Raw genomic sequence first — 19,218 nt, 5'->3', positions numbered from 1 at the left:
CAGTGGACTTTAATTTCATTTTATGTTATGCATTCTGTGTATCATATTTTCATTCATCCTCATTTATTAAGTGGCTTTTATTCTCCATCTTATTTTACATTAATTATGGCCTTCTAGCCCTGTTTTTATGTTCATTCTGACTTCTTGATGCGACACACTTGTGCATGTGATTTCTATGTTGACTTCTTTGAGCTACATTTCTTATATGAAAAGCCATTTTACAAATAAAGATGAATAATTATTATTATTAAGTGCACTATTGGATATCTTCAGGGACATTATACTGTATAAACATTAATGTGTTCGCATAATCTCATGAGGGATGAGTCATGCAAATGCCCAGAAATGAAAATAAAATTCTTTCATACATTTTTAATTTCTGCAGCACAGCCTGAGAGGAAATTGTTTCTTTCCCTGAACCAAAGTGCTTTAACTTGGAGCAGAAAGTTATACTTATAGCAAATGTATTCTGTGGCAGCAAATTCAGCACAGTGATGAAGATTAGAGCTCACATTTGCCCCCATAATACAAAAAAAAAAAAAAAAAAAAAAAAGCTTTCTCGTCCCTCAGCATGTGTCTGACCAGTTAGACTGTGACTTCATTTAGATGGAAAAATGCTCTGAACATCTAACAGCAGCCGGGAACGTTCACGTTCACACTGCAGCAGCAGCAGCTGAGGAAAACAAGCATTTAATGAAGTCTCAGTCACAGTTTGCCACCACCTTTGGATAAGAGCATATAACAATTAGCATTTTAAACATCTGTGACAGAATGTTAACATGCTCTCTTGGCTGTGAGATAAGGTGAGATGAAACTTTAATGACTCCTGAGGGCATATTAAGTGATTAGGCATCACAGCCGAACGAAATCATCTGACGTGGGATCACCGGTGTAAACACATGATCTGAGCTAATGGCAGACTTCACACGACCGCAGACTTTAGTGCCGGTCCTTAATCATTTAATCTTCTCGAGTGTGATAATGCAATCAGGAAGTCAAGAGGTATTCAAAAATTGATGCTTGTGGATGCCAAAATGTTTCTGATCAGTGATTTTAAAATCGGCACAGCTTGGCTTTATTGGTGAAACGTGTGAAGGACCATAAAAAGCCTTCACTGTGCTCGAAAGCAGATCCACCCACACAGCGATAAGAGGAACTAATGAGCTCAATTATGAGTTAAGTCAGTCTGTGATTTGCTGTCATTTTAAGCTATTAACTCCAAGGACATTGGATAATTAGCATGAAGGCCCTCTTTATTGAATTTTGTGTGTTGTCCCTTTGTCTTGATCTGTATTCTTTTATCTCTTTCTGTCTTAGGAAGCTTCACTGCACAAGGAACTACATCCACATGCATCTCTTTGTGTCATTTATCCTGAAGGCCATCGCTGTATTCATCAAGGATGTTGTCCTCTACGAGGTCGGGGAGGTGGACAACTGCTCCTCAGGCTCTGTGAGTTAATTATCCAAGACGCTGCTGTTTGCTGTGGGTGTTTGTAGATGGGTGGTGTCTTTGAAACCTGGAGAAGTCAGACTCTATAAGAAGCTCAGCAGGTAGACATGACGCCCTGGGTGTGCAGACGCTGGTGCAGAGCTGATTGGCCAATTGTCCACTTTAAAACACCTCAGGAGAGCGCTCCTTGGCTCCGATGGGGGTGTAAAGATGGATTTCTGTAGTGCTGATCTTTGACAGGAGACAAGGAGGGAACATAAGTCCATCCTGTCAAACGACCACTTTCATTATTACAAATAAAATCAAGGTTCAGATTAAAATCATCTGGTCGAGATTTATGGTACAAACGAGCTTCAAGTATGAGTTGATGATTCAGTTGTATTGCTGAGCTGCATTAGTAGATATTCTGTTTTATTATGTGTGGAGATTTTTTATTAGAAACCAACCGTTGAACTTTTGAGGCCAATCAGAAAGACTGTAATACCAACCAGGAAGTTGCCCCTGGGCGTAGAAGTTCCTGGCTCACTGTGCTTCAGATTTTATTTTGCAGTATGAAGCACTTAAGTACAATATTTACTGACATAATAAAGGCCTGAAGGTGGGTCCCAGGTTATTACCTGACCCTGAGAGCCTGTCTTGTCCCTTTTAAGGCCCCAATTATTTACATTTTGTGCTGCCTACGTATAAAATAATGCAGAACTGCTCAGAAAGAAGAAGAAATGGTGGTTTAATGAGGCCCTCTGGCTGACAACAGCATGTTCCCTCCCGCCTGAACCAAAACAAGCAAAACAGAGTACATCTCACCCATTTAAGCATCTTAACATGGCCACTTTGCCTGTTTCCAAAAAAAAAAAAAAAGTATTAATACTTTACAAGGCTCTGAATGGTTTAGCACCTCCACACTCCTTAGTCCTAGTTGCTGCCTTCACTCATTGAACACTACGGCATTAAATGCACCCAAAGTTATGACAAAGACTCATAGAGAGGCAGGCTTTTCTTATTATGGACCAAAACTGTGGAACAGCCTGCCCATAAATACTGTAAACACCTGAAATTTCTCTTCAGCATATATTTTAGACTTATGGACAGAGACCCTGAAACTTTGTTTCTGAAATTCCTGCCTAACAATAGGTTTTGCATCACCTCTCAGTAGAGTATTGTGTGTTACCTCGCATTATGTTTTGCATTCCCTCTGATCCACAGAGAAAGGCTGAGCTGTATTGTGATAGAGTATTAGTGTATTAGGCTGCACCTTCAGCTGTGGCTGGCTGAGGCACAAGTCTGTATGACTGCAGCTAGATGGATCACTAACAGAGCTACTTAACCCAGCTCTCTCACTGACTGCTGCCAAGGCTGATTGAGATGGACTGTGGCTGTGATCACGGCTCCACGGGATGACATGTCTTTGGTCCTTGCAGGCACTGTCATCGTGCTTTCTTTGTTACATTTATGGCTGTGACATGAGTTTACGGGTGTAACACTAACTACATGCAGGGGTTGTGTGTGTGCAGAGAGTTGACACGGTTGTGCTGGACTGATTTTGAGAAATACGACTCAAACGCAACCTGGCTGGAACCCCAAGGCGGTTTGGCCCAATACCTCTCAAGCAGCAAAATATACTGTGCATTTAAAAAAGGAGCTGAAGATTTTGAGCCGGTGGAACGATGCTGCCTTGAAATGATGTCCATTTATGCTTGGAGTTATATCAAACCAAAATGTTTGGCTGTCGTCCTGTCAGCTCTCAACACCACCAGCGCCACCATATACCGCTGAACCACAGACCAGAGGCCCCTAAGGCCACAGTTAGGCCTGCGAACACGAGGTTTACGTTACTCAATGTGGCCACACGATGAGAGGAACCTCAGAGTGTATTTATCAGTGAGCTCTCTGGCCGGCTCCGCTGTGTTAATGGCACTATTAGGCTGACAGGAGCCAGCTGCTGTCATGCGTCGGCTGAACGAGACATGATAGAGACAGGTTTGGTGCTACAGCGCTCGTCATGACCCCGACATTACTTCCCGTTGGCTCAGTCGCTGTCACTTTGTGTGTGTAGGTGTTCAGCGAGCTTGCTTCATTAGCCTTCATCTACAGTTGGATGTTTGCTTTAGCGACCCATTAGATTAATTCATGATATAATCGCTGAAGCTTATAGCAAATCATTATTTAAGCTGTGCGTGTGTGCGTGTGTGGCATCATTCATCCCTATTCCACTGATGGCAGGGTTTTTTATAATAGAGCTGCAGCAAACAATTTGTACTGATTTGCACGCATTAGAACCAGCAGGAAAGTTCAGAAAGCCCATCTGGGTCCATTTTCTTCCCTCAGCGTGCCAAGTGGGAATCAGTTTATATAAGCTACCAAATCCCTGTCAACTTCACTGCCAGCTGCTTTAATGAGCTGTCCGAAACTTCACCTCCACCAACAAGAAGTGGATCCCGAGAAAACACGCCCAGGAAGGCAGATACAGCAAGGTAGGTGTATTGATCACGTGTAGATTTCCACGAGTAGCTCAGGTGTGTTTGACTCAACGAGCAGCCTCAGGAGACCTTTCGGAGGCAGAGCCGATGCCAAAAGAGGATTTCTGTAGGAGTTTAGCAGCAGTTCAGCCGAAACCTTAACTCCTCTTGACACAGGTGGGATTCAGGCACCGCTTGTGATCAGCCAGTCAGAGATAGTCAGAGTGGAAATCAACCCAAACTCCCTTTTGAGTGCCTCTTTTGAAGGACTTCCCTTTAGGCTTATACATAAACTGAACGTCTGCACGAGTAAAAGGCAAAGATTTCCACAACGAACGGTCCATAAATGTGACAAGTTCAGACTTTGATTTCTTTAGAGAGAGGTTTTGTTATCTATGTCCATAGCAGGTCATCCATATTTAACCCCTTTTTAAAACTGTTTGAATGCTTTTTGTCCTTTTTGTGTTTGTTTTAATTACATATTTGTTGGTTTCACTGTTTTGGTGGTATGCCAATAAGTACTTCTGATATACAATGTGTAAAATGTAAAAATATCAATATTTATATGCATTGTTGGTAATACATAATTAAAATACATTCATATCAAACTGTGCTGTTAGAGTCCATGTGGTTCTGTAATCACTTTAATGGGCACTTTGGAACAAACCTGACCGGCACAATCATCCCAACATACTGGTGAGATACCAGCGTACTATAGTATGAATGAGAAGCAGTTTGACGTCCACTTCTTCAGTCTTCATTGATGATTAATGACACTCGTGCATCCATGAAGAGTTCGACTCCTCTGCGGGGGGCTCGGGCTTTACACTCGCGCTCATTTTTCATGGGACCCTCCCCGACTCATTCATCATTCTCAGCATTTCATGTCGTCCTCGTTTACGTCGAGCTCAATCTCCGAAAGAGAGAAAGAAAAGTTGCAGTAGTTCATGCCTTATTCACATGCACTGCGTTTTGTTTTGTCATTACATTCTTTGTGTTGTCTTTACCTCTCTGTCCTACTGCGCAGTTGTCTCTATCCATAATGTGCTTCAGCCCACTCGGCCCTTTTCGCCCTCCTCTCAATTCATCCCATGTCTCACATCTGCTACATCTGCTGAAGTGCTCAACGCATTCACTCTCACAGGGTCATTTTTAAAGTGGCCGCAGTATCGATTCTTCTCATCTGCGTGATGCCCTCCCTGAAGCATCTCTGGGATGCTCATCCCAAAACAAGCTTGCATGTGACTCATGGAGTCAGCCTTTAAACTAAACAGTCAAAGTGTGTTTCCTGTGAATTGAGGAGGCCGTGAAAGAGCGGCATGCTACGCGCATCAGCTCAGCCCACCCACACCATTAGGAAAATGAACCTTTTATACTTGTATAACATGTTCAATAGCAGCCTTGCCGCTCAGTGTTCAGCAGGAGCAAACTGCATTTCAAATGGATTCACTCGTCCTCGTGGAAATGTTGTGCTGTTGTTCTGTCAGCCATCCAGAATAGAGCTGACTGTGTTACGCTGTGTGCTCGTTTCCTCTCTTGTTCCTTGTTCACTGAAATATGTGCTGGAACATTTCAGCACTTTGTTGGCTTTGCTTCCTCTGCTTGGATGTGGAGGTTACAGTATGTGTGTCTATCTGCCTGTGTGCTTATATCACCAGGGTGCCTTCGATCAGTGCATTTACTCAAGTACTGCACTGTATTTAAGTACAAATTCGAGGTAGTTTAATGTCTTTTATACTTGTACTCCACTGCATTTCAGGATTAAGTGTTCATTTATGGTCTTGTTCTAAATGAAAATGTGATTTCAGCTGACAAAATCCACGATTGTCAACTAGAAATGAGAAGTCTGCGTTTGTCTGTTTCTGAATTGAACCGAAGTCATGCTCTGTTATCACTGTAAGCTTCATATGATACTCCATAACTAAGGAGAGCGTGGCTTAGTGAAGGGTCAATAGGTTGTTTGCAGTCACAAATTCAGATGGAGGGCAGGAGGAGAAAACTGACATATAACACATGAATAATAAACGACTTATTAACTTACTGTTAGTGAATGGCACAGATTCAGTTCTTAAACGAAGGACTTAAATTGTATCACCAGTGAACAGTTCAAGAAAGCCAACTGAGCTTTTGCCTTTCAAATCAAAGTCATCTGTTGTACTTGCTGACATTATATTCATCATTTATACTGCACCAAGGAGAATTCTCCATTATTAGACCTTTTCAAGGTAATAAAGATGTTAATGTGAAACCCTAAAATGACTCTTTTTGCAATGCAGAATAACCTTTTTTTTTTTTTATCACCACACTATTGACATCATTTGGAATTCACTTAGGGCCCAGAGGTGGACTTGTAGCATGACTGCTCAGGTTCATGTCGCTCAGGTGCATGTCGCTAACTTGTGCTACCCTCACTTTGCAATGTGACACATCCTGGTTGAACATATACCTGCATGCACAGGTGTGGCTGAATCACATTGCACCAAAAGAAAATCAATAAGTGCATTCGTCCATTTTCTAAATTCAGCTCCGCTGCTCCGGAGTGAAATTGTGCTGTAATCTCTACATTGTGATCTTGTCCCTGCTCAGTATATATCCACTCAGAAGATCATTGTGTGATTTATGCTTTTGTGTCTTGTGTCCATTACAGGTTGGCTGCAAAGTCGTGATTGTGTTCTTCCAGTACTGCATTATGGCCAGTTTCTTCTGGCTGCTGGTCGAGGGTCTCTATCTTCATGCATTGTTGGCCGTCTCTTTTTTCTCCATGAGGAAGTACTTCTGGGCTTACATCCTGATCGGCTGGGGTGAGAGTGTCCTCCTTTTACACCTTTACTGTGAATAAGACCTCAGCTGAAGACGATCTACAGGTTGTGTAGTAACTTGGGTGTGCACTTTTATGTCCCTAGGAGGTCCGACAGTTTTTATCACAGCTTGGAGCATCGCTAAAGCCTACTACAACGATGTGGGGTAAGAAAAACACCAGGGGACCAGAATCCAATATAACATCTAGGTCTGACTTTGCTCTGCTTTGCAACGTCTTTGTCTCATGCTTCAACAGGTGCTGGGATATCATTGAAAACACTGATGTGTTCTGGTGGATCATTAAAACTCCCATTTTGGCATCAATCCTGGTGAGTTCACAAACCTTTTTGATCACTCAAACTCCACCACGTCAACATTTATGCACCGAGAGCTGTCGACGCTCTCCAGTCAGTAGTCAGTAATTGCAAGTGAGAGAGAAAACGTCTTTCAGTTATCGTCAGTCCACCTTAGACTTACCTGTCAGTGTGATTCATGTGAAGGCTTTTGAACTCCACTTCTCTTTAGTATTCCCACCGTGTGTCAACACAACCGAGAGGTTGGTACGACCTCAAAGTTCTTATTTCACTTTGGAAAGTTTGCATTGATTTTTTATTTTCTTGATCGACGCGTCGTCTTCGTTTTTCAGCATCTTCGTGGCTTTTTCCCATTTCCATTTTGAACTCAGTATTAGCATCTGCAGACACATCTGTAAACAGGTTGGAGGGAGGGGTTGGATGCTGTTTGCCATGAAATAGCATGTAACTGTGGATACGGACTGAACAAACAAGCAACCTGCCTGCTGGCGAGCTCCTAAAGCAAAAGGTTTTGGAAACAGGCCAGTTTTTGCATTTTGATTTATTTTCCTAAATCACGTTTTTAATTGTGCACTCTGGGGAGTCAAACTGGTGTTGGGTTGTTTTTTCTGAATTCTTTTCCTAAATCAACTTTGTTGTGCAGTCGAAAGGAAAATTAATGTTCCTGGTGTTGGTTTAGTCATTTTAAGGATGGCTTTTATCTGTTTTTGCAAATGAACTAAGCTCCAGTTCATTGTAGCATCCAGTGAGTTTAGCTTAGCACAAAGACTGGAAACAGGAGGTAACAGCTAACATTAGCCTGGCTCTGTCCAAAGATATAAAACAAGTTGCCTACCAGCAGCTCTAAAGCTCACTGATTAACACGTTATATCTCGTTTATTTAATCCATTAAAGTCGCCCAGTGAGGGTTATGTTACAATAAGAGTCCCAGAAAGAGTTTGTGGCGGTGGTGATTTTGCCTATTTCCAGTCTTTGTGCTAAGCTAAGCTAACTGGCTGCTGGCTGTATGGATGAGAGTGATATCAATCTTCTCATTACTCGCGTCAAGAGAGCAAACAGGCAGAAAGAGAGAGAGCGAAATACTAAGACGTGATGCTTTCACCTCAGCTCACACACAGCTCGAACCTCTTATCTGAAATGTGTGTGTGTGTGTGTGTGTGTGTGTGTGTGTGTGTGTGTGTGTGTGTGTGAGAGAGAGAGAGAGAGAGAGAGAGGAATGAAGACACTTTTAGAAAGGTGTGAAAAGAAGGCTAAATATGAGTTCAACAAGCAGGACTCAGAAGCCACAGTGGAGTATGAAGTGGTGAGATTAAAAATGACTGATCGTAAAGCAACTGAATCTCAGCCCAACATTTGGGCGCTGCTATATTCTGAGATTTCCCTAAAAATTTCTCAGAAATTTGAAAGAAAGGAACTAAAATGACTCTTAGGGCACATGAAATAGTACCTTAAATGGTACACATATGAATATATAAATAAAACAGTAGTCACAGTGCTGTAAGGTTGATGAAATAGACGGAATTCTGCAAGTCCAGAATACTATTGTGGATTAAAAAAATCAAAAAGACTGTTTTTGAGATAAAATGCTCCTCCTCTACTGATGCCCTGCGTTGTGGGTCTTTGCTTGGCAGCAGGTCTTTGCACAGCAGGTTTAGTTGTGTTCTTTCACATCAGGATCAGGATCAGCAGCCTGGCTGTCAGATCCTTCTGCCTCTCTCTCGCCACAGCAGCAGCGGCTGAGTGATGTTTGCGAGTGCATCATGATGTGCTGCCGGTTCAGAGGTCCAACACAAATTAACAATTTAGAAAATGCATTTTTTCCCACAGGGCGACAGCACAATCCAATCAGAGCAAGAAGAAATTCATCATTCCTCCACATCAGATGGATAAAACACTGAAAACATGTAGAAGCCACTTTAGAATAAGCTTGTTTTTTCCACATTGGAAAAGTTTTATATTTTAAGACAATCCAAATGTAAGGAAATGTAACAAACGAGGACAGGAGAAACAAATTGTAAAACACCCCTCTCATATTCTCCACAGATGAACTTTATTCTCTTCATCTGCATCATCCGAATACTCCGCCAGAAAATCAATTGTCCAGATATTGGAAGAAATGAGTCCAACCAGTACTCGTGAGTATAATTTCATATCTTTTTCATGCTGTAAGTTTCTATTATTCATCAGCTCAGAAAAGATGAAGTATCATTGATCCCTGTGAGGATGTCGGGGAAAAATCTCCACCATGTTAAGTTTCTGTGTCGGGCTGGATTTGGTCCACATTCTGTGAAAGTTAACTGACAAAGAGAAACAAAGATTATCTCACATAAACACAGAAAGCACAGAGGAAGATATGCATATTAGCCCTGTGGGAACAACTGGTGCTGTAAAAGTATTTCTTTTTTTGTGGCTCCTTTTAACTTCCTCTGAGCAATTTTAACTTCCTTCCTCGGGGGACGGCCAATCCTTTTCTACTTCAGAAAAGAGACTCATGGCACTCAGCACACCAGTCTTCACCTGGCAGCTGCTTCGCACAGAGATACAGAGCTCTGTGTATGATTTTTTTTTTTTTTATTCCCTATGATTGAGAGCACCTCATAAGCCAGCCATAATGCATGAGCTATTTTCCAACCGACACTTTTAATGGTGTTTTTTTCCATCTCTGGTCCTCTGAGCTGAAATGCGAAATGAAAAGTACTCCACGGTTGCATTTCATTATTGGCATATATAGAGACAGATTGAAAATTGGTTTCACCAGAGAGAGACATTTAAATCTGTTTCTGCTTTGTCATTTCAGGAGACTGGCGAAATCGACGCTGCTTTTGATTCCTCTGTTCGGGATCAATTTCATCGTGTTTGCATTCATCCCAGAGCAAGTGAAGACTGAACTGCGGCTAGTTTTTGACTTGATTCTGGGGTCATTTCAGGTATGATGTCAACTTTTAAGGGGATATATAAAAACATTTCTGCCTCTCTATCTTAGATTCTGCAAATTGTACATTGAGGAATTCACATTTGATGCCTCGTGTGGAGTTGTTTCTCAAGAAAGTCAACCAAACTAAACTTATATATTTAAACATTTTTTCTTGGATCTTCTAAATTGAGCTTCATTCAGTGTCCAAAGTAATGTTTTGGCATCCTGTCAGCACGGACCTGTGAGTGTTTTCTATTTAAGAAATCCTTGGAAGAAACTGTGGCAGGTCTCCAGGCAGTTTTCTGGCTGATTCAGTGGCAGTGTTACCGTTTTTAAACCCCGGAGTTATTTCAGTTCATCACATAATGAGAAATGATGGAGAATGCAGCCAGACAGCACAGCTGCATTACGGATCTTTCCAGCACATTCCTCCCATCATTCCTCTCATCCCTTTTTCTCATTACTCCTTTGCATTGTTTTTGTCAGCGTAATCCATTTAGGTGTTTTATGAATTAGCAAAGATTTAACTGGAAATTTCACCATGACGCATGATGTTTTTGCTCTCTTATCTGTGTTTGTCTTTCCGTTCAGGGCTTTGTGGTCGCGGTCCTTTACTGCTTCCTCAACGGAGAGGTAGGTAACGCCCTCCGACAGTGATGTAAACACCTGACGTACTGTTTTAAACCTGTGTTTCCATGCAGAGATAGCCCACAGTGTTGTGGTAATGCTCAGAAAATGCAGTCTGTCTGGAGTGCTTCTGGTGCTCCCTTGGTGCATCACTTACATTAACACACCCACAGTCCTGAGAGTGAGTATGAGTCACCAGCGCTGATCTTTCCAGCCATGCCTCCTCCCTTGGACCTCCTCGTGGCATATTTTCTGCGCGCTGCCTGCAGGGTGGGAGGGCTGTAAAAAGCACAGCCTTTTTGGCAGGGAGCTATTCAGTGATGTCTGCAGAAGCTCTCTGTGGGAACATTAGTTATGTTCCCAGTGCTGGGCTAGATTGAATCACAGTGATGGGCTGGATGGCAAGGCTTGACACTACGCTGTCTGAATTTTAATCCGATGCATTTTTCAGGTGTCCTTTGTCAAGTGTAAAGTCTTGCCTTTTAAAGCACTGCAGCCTCAAGAATGGCACATTGTTTGTAACATTGGCAGCATGGGAACTCTAATACTGACCTATATGAAAACAAAAAGCCTCATTTGCTAGTTTATAATGTACAATGGAGGATGTAGACTGAGGCGCTGCTGGACTGTATTACGTTATAGCGACAGGTGTTTCTGTTATTTAGTCTACCCTCAATGTCACATCAGAAACACCGCAGCCATCTTTTATCTGGCAAATCTTACAGCTTTACAAACTCAGTATGAACTGGATCATTGTTGTCTTTTATAAATACTTATGGTTAGAAGAGTAGAACAAACTTTGAATGAAGGATCTAATTCTGTTATATATTGTCATATAGCTCCAGCATGTGTGCCAGCAAAGTGGGACAAAATCCTCCAAATTCAAAGCTTTATTTCTGTTTTCAGTTTATTATCCCAAGCTGAATTTAAAGGTGAGGAAAAAGGAGCACAGAGCCTGATGGAAAAAGTGAAGATATGAATAATGAAGGAAAATAGCTTTGTTGGACGCTATTTTTTTAAGATGAATTTTATAAAATAATGAAAAAAAAATAGAAGAAGAACTAAAATCCAAGAGAAAGGGTCTATCCTATTTCTCTTGTGTAATAATACAGTTCGGCAAATTCGATGATTTGGAGTCACCGGGTCAAAAAACTGCAAAATAGATGTGTTACATGATCCCAATTTAGCATGTTTTTCTAAAATAATTGTTGCTGATAAGGGCAAGTCAGCATTAAGGTTTCAGTGTAGTGTCATTCAAACAGTACTGTGTAATTGCTGCTTTGGCGATTGGCCAGCACTCACCCACCCCACATGGTAAAGAGTGATTATTCTAATCCGTTGTAGGTCCAAGGAGAGATCAAGAGGAAGTGGCGGAGGTGGCATCTGCAGCGATACATGGGCTCAGACACCAAATACCAACATCCGTCCATCGGCAGCAGCAACAACTTCAGCACCCAGATCACCATGTTGACTCGGTGCAGCCCGAAAACACGCAGGGGTTCGTCCTCCTGTCACGACGACCTGTCTAGCATATGACTCGCACAACCAATGCAGACATACATGCTGTAGCCTACGAAACACTCTCATGCCAAACATTAGGCAGAAAAGACACCATATGTAAGCTCTGGAATCCAAAAAATAAGCACTCCATTAGCACATGCACTCGTGGAGGATGTGTGGTTTGAGCGTGACGTGGACGAAGGAGGGTGATGAGAGAACACATTGTGACCGTAATCAGCTTCTCAGCCGCTTTCAACCTCCATGCTTCTTTAAAAAAAAAACGTAGGTTTAAGTGACATTGTTTCACAAGCACAGCTCTTGCACATTTGAATGAGAACCATTCACTTTTTGTCTTTCATGATTCAGTGCATGTGTACAGGTGAATCTGTGAGTTATGGACGATTTGATCAATTGTTATTAAGTTCCCGCCGAGCTCAGACACCGGGCAATGCAAAATGTCACATATTAATGGGGTTAGGTGAGGGATCCAAATGTGAGCTGCACCAGCAGACCTGCAATCTGATGTAATTATACACTGATTAAAAATCACTTAGTGGATTCCTGCAGCTCCAAATGAACAAGGCTGGTTAAAAGACACAGGCTGCAGAAGCAAAGGAGCCGATGTTCTTTAACAGGAAATCCCATTATTTATATTGTCATGGCGTGTGCAGCACCATCACAGACAAAGGAGCCAGAAATGCATTATGGGAGGTGTGTTTGAGCGTTGAATGTGAGTGCTGATGGAAAAGCTGTGTTTTAAGACACACTTTAGGCAACAGAAAAGAATGTGAAAGAACCAAGCCGTGTGCACTCGCACTGACAGAAAAGGACAAAGTGGCTGATAATCAGCAGCAAACTTTATTTTCATAAATGCCAAACAGATTGAGAGAGCGTGACCAGTGGGATGCTGATTCACAATGATGGGTTTGGAGTATAAATGCCCTTTTCTGCACTATCACTCTCATGAGAGACTGATTGCCCTTTGCCTTCCCTCTTTTTTTTTTTGTTCACAGCCTGTGATAGGGTTGATGTTTTTTACTGTTTGAGGCACTCAAAATAGGCTGTTTTGCTCCGATCACTGACGAGCGCCTGGTTTCAGTGTTTTCTAATCTCCGTGGGCTGTTGGGCTGCACAGCACCTCCGGAGAGGAAATGCCTTTAAGCAGTTCAGTCTTTGAATGTTTACATTTACTTGGAAAGAGTCATTCAACATTGTACAGACAAGTATACAGTGTAAAGGAAATTTACTGCCGTGGACTTTTGCTTCATAGCCTACCAATTGTATTGTGGCTACAGTATCAGTAATGTGTCACTGTAATTGTTGTTCACTTTATTGCAACATGTGAGATTTAAAGCCTCGGCAAGGGCATAAAAGTCTCATGTACAAGCCTGTTTATGTCGCAGTTCAACAGTTAGCATAACAGCTAAATAAAAGGCACCTGACTTCAAAACAATCCTCAGACATGCACAGAGAGGCTTTCCCTCCTAAATCCTCCATTCTGAAAGGAGTATTTCCTGAATTCTGCATCGACTTGTCAGGTTCGAACTCCTCCAGTGGAGGAGTTCGAACCTGACAAGTCAGTAGAGACCGTTGGAGCCGGTATGTAAAGCAAAGCAAGGTGACAAGGATGACTGGCCCTGTCACAACGATGCTATCATCGTGCTTCTCAGCTTACAAGGTTAGACTTGAGAGTCACTTGCATGTTCATGCAAGAGGGAACATCCAGAAGGTCCCGCTTTAATCTGGAAAACCCTTCATTTTAACCTGCCACTGATTTAAAGGACCACCATAGAGCACCATGTGAAATGAGAGAACGTTGCTAACATGCTAAAGTTGATCAGTAAATCATGTGGGATGTTTTGTCGGCGGCAAAATGAATAGTAGGGAAATACACTTGTTTCCTTTTGAGATGAAAAGATTGATACCACTCCCACATCTGTCCATTCAACATGCTCTCACTCCACACTCATCACATACAGACGCTCAGTTCGGACCCCCCAACATCGCTTGTTAAGGCACTGGAGACTTCATAAGCATAGACCTGTCAAGCCTCCCCTTTTTACCAGAATCCTCTCAAATTTTAACCTTCGTTCTTTCTTTTTCAATTTCAGTTTTCTGTTGTTTTCAGTTTTTTTAGGTTTAGGCAAAGGTTTGGGTTAAAAAAGACCCTTTCACAACATCAACCACTTATTAGAAAGGCTAAGTTTTCCCATGTGCGTATTTTTCCGTTCTTTTGTGGTGGGAACAGGCTGTCTATAGCTGTCTACTTGATTGAAAAATTATGCTAAAGGGTACCCAATGCCTTAAAAACGGGTCCTCACCAGGAGACTGGATGTGACGAGCAGGTTGGTCAAACAGATGCGAGAGTGGTATCAGTATTCTCATCTAACTCAGCAAATATTATCCTTTTTAACTCATAGCCCTCATCGTTTGGTGCCTGTCTTTTGTTGTAAGTAAAGTTTAATGTAATTGTGTGAATTTGCCAGTGTACCTCTCATAATAGTGATCGCAGATAGATTTGTATATACTGACCAAACCATCCGAGTATACAGAGTTTTCAAATCTTTTAGTGTTTCGGTAACCTGACATGGTTGTTTTCTAATAGTAAGACAATATTAAAAAGTCCTATTGAATCAAAGTGACTCTGTGCACTTATACTAAATATTCAGTATTGAAGTATGTGTAATATAAATGTGTTTATTTGTAAACTGGATGTTGTGTTGTGTGTATTTAGGACTTGAGAGTTTTTTTGGTTTGTTGTTATTGAAACACATGTAACACTGGTGCAATACATACCAAGCTACAGATGTACTGCAAGTATTTATTAGCCTATGTTCACATTTGTGTTCACATGTTTTCTTTTGTACTGTTATTATTATCATTACTAACTGTGTTGTCCAGTACATGTAAAGAGTGAGGAAATTTAAATGGCCATAAAAATTTGACATTGTTCCATTTAAGCTGTATGAAATAAATTTAGAAAAATACAAGACGGTATGAAAGCCGCACTTTGCTTCAGTGTTAAGTGTTTATGCAGTGTTTTTCTGTCAAGGTGAAATAATCTCATCATTAGTAAGACTTTCTGCACTATGAACTGCTGTACTGTCCTCACTGTCTGCTACATGTAACATATTTTTGCCTAATTGAAGATTATTTTTCATAAGTGCTCTCTGCTGCTTGACAAGGGCACGGCCTAGAGATAATTCATTTTTTTATTTCGCTCCCAGAGATGCTCACTTAAGCTTCAGTCTCAAGTTATTCATGCAAATACACTAATCCCTGTCAGTGAAAACAATAACATTCAACAGGCTGCAAGTGGGTCCTCTTCATTTAAATATTCATGTTTCACATTTGATGCCTCCTTGCATTCTTTCCATGTTTACCTCAGACGCAGAAGATGACTTCATCAAATGTCCTTATGCAAGCAGACAGCTTGATGTTCCAGCTGATATGACTGTGTAATATTGTCAGAAAGCAGCACATTAGGTTCTTTAGGAAACAATGTGTTTGCACCAGACAGCTCAAAGCCTCTGAAACACTCTCTGCAGCTCACAGGAAGGAATTATCCCAGTAAATGACTGTAGTTTTTCACGTCACTGTGTGCTGCTGCAGGTCACAGCGCCCTTAAAGACAATTGTGTCTGAAAACCTAGAAAATATGCTTTTTAAGGACTTTCATCGTAATAATGTCAGTGCAACCACTTCCAGCCAAGAACCAACAAAGGAAAGTAAATCAGTAAAGTTATTCAGATACTTTGAGGTCAATTACATGTACTTTATTCGAGTATATTTGATGTTAAATTTACATTTACATTCTACAGTCGGTAGCTGAGTTTTTCCAGCTTGTATTTTTACCAAGATATCAGGACATTTTCCAGTCGTGTTTGTGCCGACTAAACTGAGTATTTTAAGGCATAATGTGATCTTTTCCGAACCATAAACAAGTGCTTAACCTCACCAGACTGAAACTAAGTTTAGGACGTAGGTTCAAGGTAAGGAACATTTAGAAATGTGAAGTTTCAGCATGTCCATAGGATGCAGAAACGGACAATACCAACATTCATTCTGGCGACTGGGTTGGTTTATCACTCCTAAATTAAGTGACATGTCAGTGGTTTGTTTTTTACAGGTACACCGCGGGTACAAGCAAGTCTAATGACAAAAGATCTTGATTTTTAATCTGCAGATCAAACTGTGAATACACCTCTATTATACTTCTTGGTCCACTGGCTAAAGGATCTGAATCAATCTTCCACCAGTCTGAAATCAAAGCAGCTCTCGCTCCAGTTCCTCCCAGTATCGGTTGCACTTCAGTTACAGTATTTGACAGGTATGACTGACCCACTGAGTTTGCTTTGGTGCTGTGAAACTCCAGCTATTTGAGATAATCCCTGTGTTGTCCCTCGGGTTTATTGGTTCACTCGCTGCTTTCGAGTTGAGACCTCTTGCTGTGCTCAGTGCCATGAAGAAGAGCGATTTCAGCAAAGGCAAGACACCGTGTGCCATAAAAAAGATTAACAAACACACCCTGCCATGCCCCCTGTCTAAGATCATCATGCTCTAGGGCCTAATGTTTCATTAGCTCTGTCCACAAAGTGGAAATGAGCATGCATATAATACGATTAACTATGCATAGGAATTATAATGATTGTAAATAGAGGGATTTTCAGGGTGGAAGGTTGTGGCATGAAATATTGAAAACATATATTACAAACATTAACCCTGAGTCCCATGTGTGGAAATATGTCCATCAAATACAAATGTGCTTTGTTGCCTGATATTCTGCCATCAAATGATGCATTTGATTATGCTTTTGCCTGGATTTATGCAACATGTCAGATAGCTCGAAAAGGTCTGTTTTTAAAGTGCTGTATAGGTACCTGCTGTCAGAATACATAAAACAGGCAAAGGGACGCAGACAAGAGACAAGATGGATGAAGTTATTTTCAGATTCCTTGTGACTCTAAAAATGTGAGACAGGTGCTGTGCCTGTAAGCATCTCTCAATATTCATGACACCAGTTAAATATTCATGCGACACATGAAGCAAAGTTTGGAAAGGCAAGCGATTGAGCAAATAAGCAGGCTCTGTCCAAACGGCTAAGAGGCTGCTTGGATTACCTGTGGCGTCCTCGCGCCGGCTCTGAGAACCTGACTCCTGTTTTAAAGAGAGGTCGTCTGCCAAATCTAATCTGATATGATGTGTGGCTTGCAGTCATGATGATGAACATCAGAGGTTTGACCACATTTCAGAGGCAGAGCTGGCAGAATAAGTCATCGTATGGTATCGATTTCATGACCTCAGATTTGCTCCAGCACCTGGTTGGAATTCACAACAGTGGCTACCTCAATGAATGAATGGTGGAAAAAACTTGACTTTCTCTCCTACACAAAGACTTACAGGGACAATGTCTCCCTCAGCTTTGATCTCTTCATTTGTATTTAACAGAGATGGCTAAAGCTGTATTACCTTGAACTTTATGAACATTTCCCACATTAGCATGCTAACCACTATTACAAGTCAGTGCTAGCCGGTATGAAGGAACAAATGACCCTGGACTGACCCACCAGAAAGATAGAAATTCTGCTCAGTCTTATGTTTTATGGTAATACTGTATATAGCACAATGGGGTATTGCTGGAAAAGTGCTGTAGTTTATTTTTGCAATATCTTGAATATGTACAGTGGAGATATACTGCATGTAATGACTACATGTGATGTGAAAGGGGTTACTGGCAGTGATTATCATCAGCTCTGCACTTCCCCTCAGCTCTACGGAGCGACTGACTGTAAAAAAATGCAATCAATTAAAACAGCTTTAAAGAGAGTTATTTTTTCCTTTTGTTCATTGGTGGTAACGATGCATTGTTGATGTGCCGCTCTTTTATCTTGATTTGTAAGGTTTGCGCAGTCATGATTAATGCACACCACAGTTTATTAGAAAGCCATTCTTATAACATATGCACTTACAAACAGTATGCACAGTGATCTGTCATTGCCACCACACACTGTGGAGGAAGCGGTTTTAAAGCTACACTCTTTGATTCATGTTGGATCAGGGTGCCTGGGAAATTGTGCCGCACATTTATACAATGACAGGATGCTTGATCTCACTTTTGACATAAATACATAATTCAGTTGGGGAAAATATGACTCGTAGTATTTAAAGCATGCCGCCTTGTCTGCGTGAAGTGATTGAAGCATTGTGTTTCGGTCTCGGCTGGTTTGGCTGGGAGAATTCTCGCATGAGGTTGGGGAATTGGTGGTGTGTATTGTGCAGAAGAAATTAGATCAGTGACTGTTTTTGAGCCCTAACATGGAAATTGTGGTTTCTCTTTTGCTGCAGATGCTTAAAATCTAATTGTTACTCATAGCACAGGTCAAAAACTCTTCACGTCTCCAACATACTGTAACTACTTCAAACTTAAAAATGGAAAAAAACATGTTTGAAAACTGGACCGAGCCCTGAAATGGTGATGTTGCTCAGACTTCAGAAAATAACCTTGACTTTGCCTTCATCTGGTCGCCTCTAATATCCGTGAGCTGCAGCATTACAGATAGCTCTCAAAGGAGCTGTTCGTGTTGGACTGATAGTAGAGTCAATTTCAGGCTATCTCTGTGTTTTCTGAATTACATAAGAGGCGGGGAGGACTTGAATAAAAAAAAAAAAGAAATAAATCAGTTGAATTATGGAAGTGTTTTCTTTAAAGATGTATTGAGGTTCGACTGAAACATCAGAGAAGATGAATGAACCAGCACAGCTCAACCTGAATGAAGTTTTTATCCTTTAGACACATTCTACAAACAGGTAAATATAAGTATCTTAGACATAGCAAAATTGAGTTTTCGCTCATATTTTACTGTAATTTTCATACATAAAATGCATATTCTATGTAAGCTTTAAATGGCAGCATTCATGTTCCAATCCAGAAAACAACTTGTACCTTGTGCAGCTGAGCGATGGCTCAAGAAAGCAAGAGACTCTTGTAAGTAAAGTTTATCATTTAATTTGTCTTTGGTTTGTGATTTCATGCATTGGTTCAGTCAAGCCGGTGAGCAGGGAACATCAAAGACTCTGGGTTTATGAATTGTTGAACATCCTAATAAGCATAAGGGGCATACTGTATAGCCTAAAGGTCTCAAGTACCAGACTGGGAATC

General features: G+C 41.3%; 1 protein-coding gene across 1 annotated transcript in view; it reads left to right on the top strand.

Annotated features, from left to right (window-relative positions):
- The window catches only part of vipr1b (vasoactive intestinal peptide receptor 1b), a 40,409-nt gene extending 25,360 nt beyond the window's left edge, over positions 1–15,049 (top strand). The window contains exons 6-13 of the mRNA XM_076721494.1: positions 1,318–1,450; positions 6,554–6,707; positions 6,810–6,870; positions 6,962–7,034; positions 9,063–9,154; positions 9,817–9,946; positions 10,525–10,566; positions 11,905–15,049. Of these exons, the coding sequence (XP_076577609.1) occupies positions 1,318–1,450; positions 6,554–6,707; positions 6,810–6,870; positions 6,962–7,034; positions 9,063–9,154; positions 9,817–9,946; positions 10,525–10,566; positions 11,905–12,096 (877 nt within the window). The 3' untranslated portion in view covers positions 12,097–15,049. The remainder of the gene's footprint in view (positions 1–1,317; positions 1,451–6,553; positions 6,708–6,809; positions 6,871–6,961; positions 7,035–9,062; positions 9,155–9,816; positions 9,947–10,524; positions 10,567–11,904) is intronic.
- The last annotated feature ends 4,169 nt before the right edge of the window (positions 15,050–19,218 follow it).

The sequence above is a fragment of the Chaetodon auriga genome, chromosome 21, assembly GCF_051107435.1.
Source record: "Chaetodon auriga isolate fChaAug3 chromosome 21, fChaAug3.hap1, whole genome shotgun sequence".
NCBI lineage: Eukaryota > Metazoa > Chordata > Actinopteri > Chaetodontiformes > Chaetodontidae > Chaetodon > Chaetodon auriga.
This window is presented reverse-complemented; position numbering and strand designations above follow the sequence as displayed.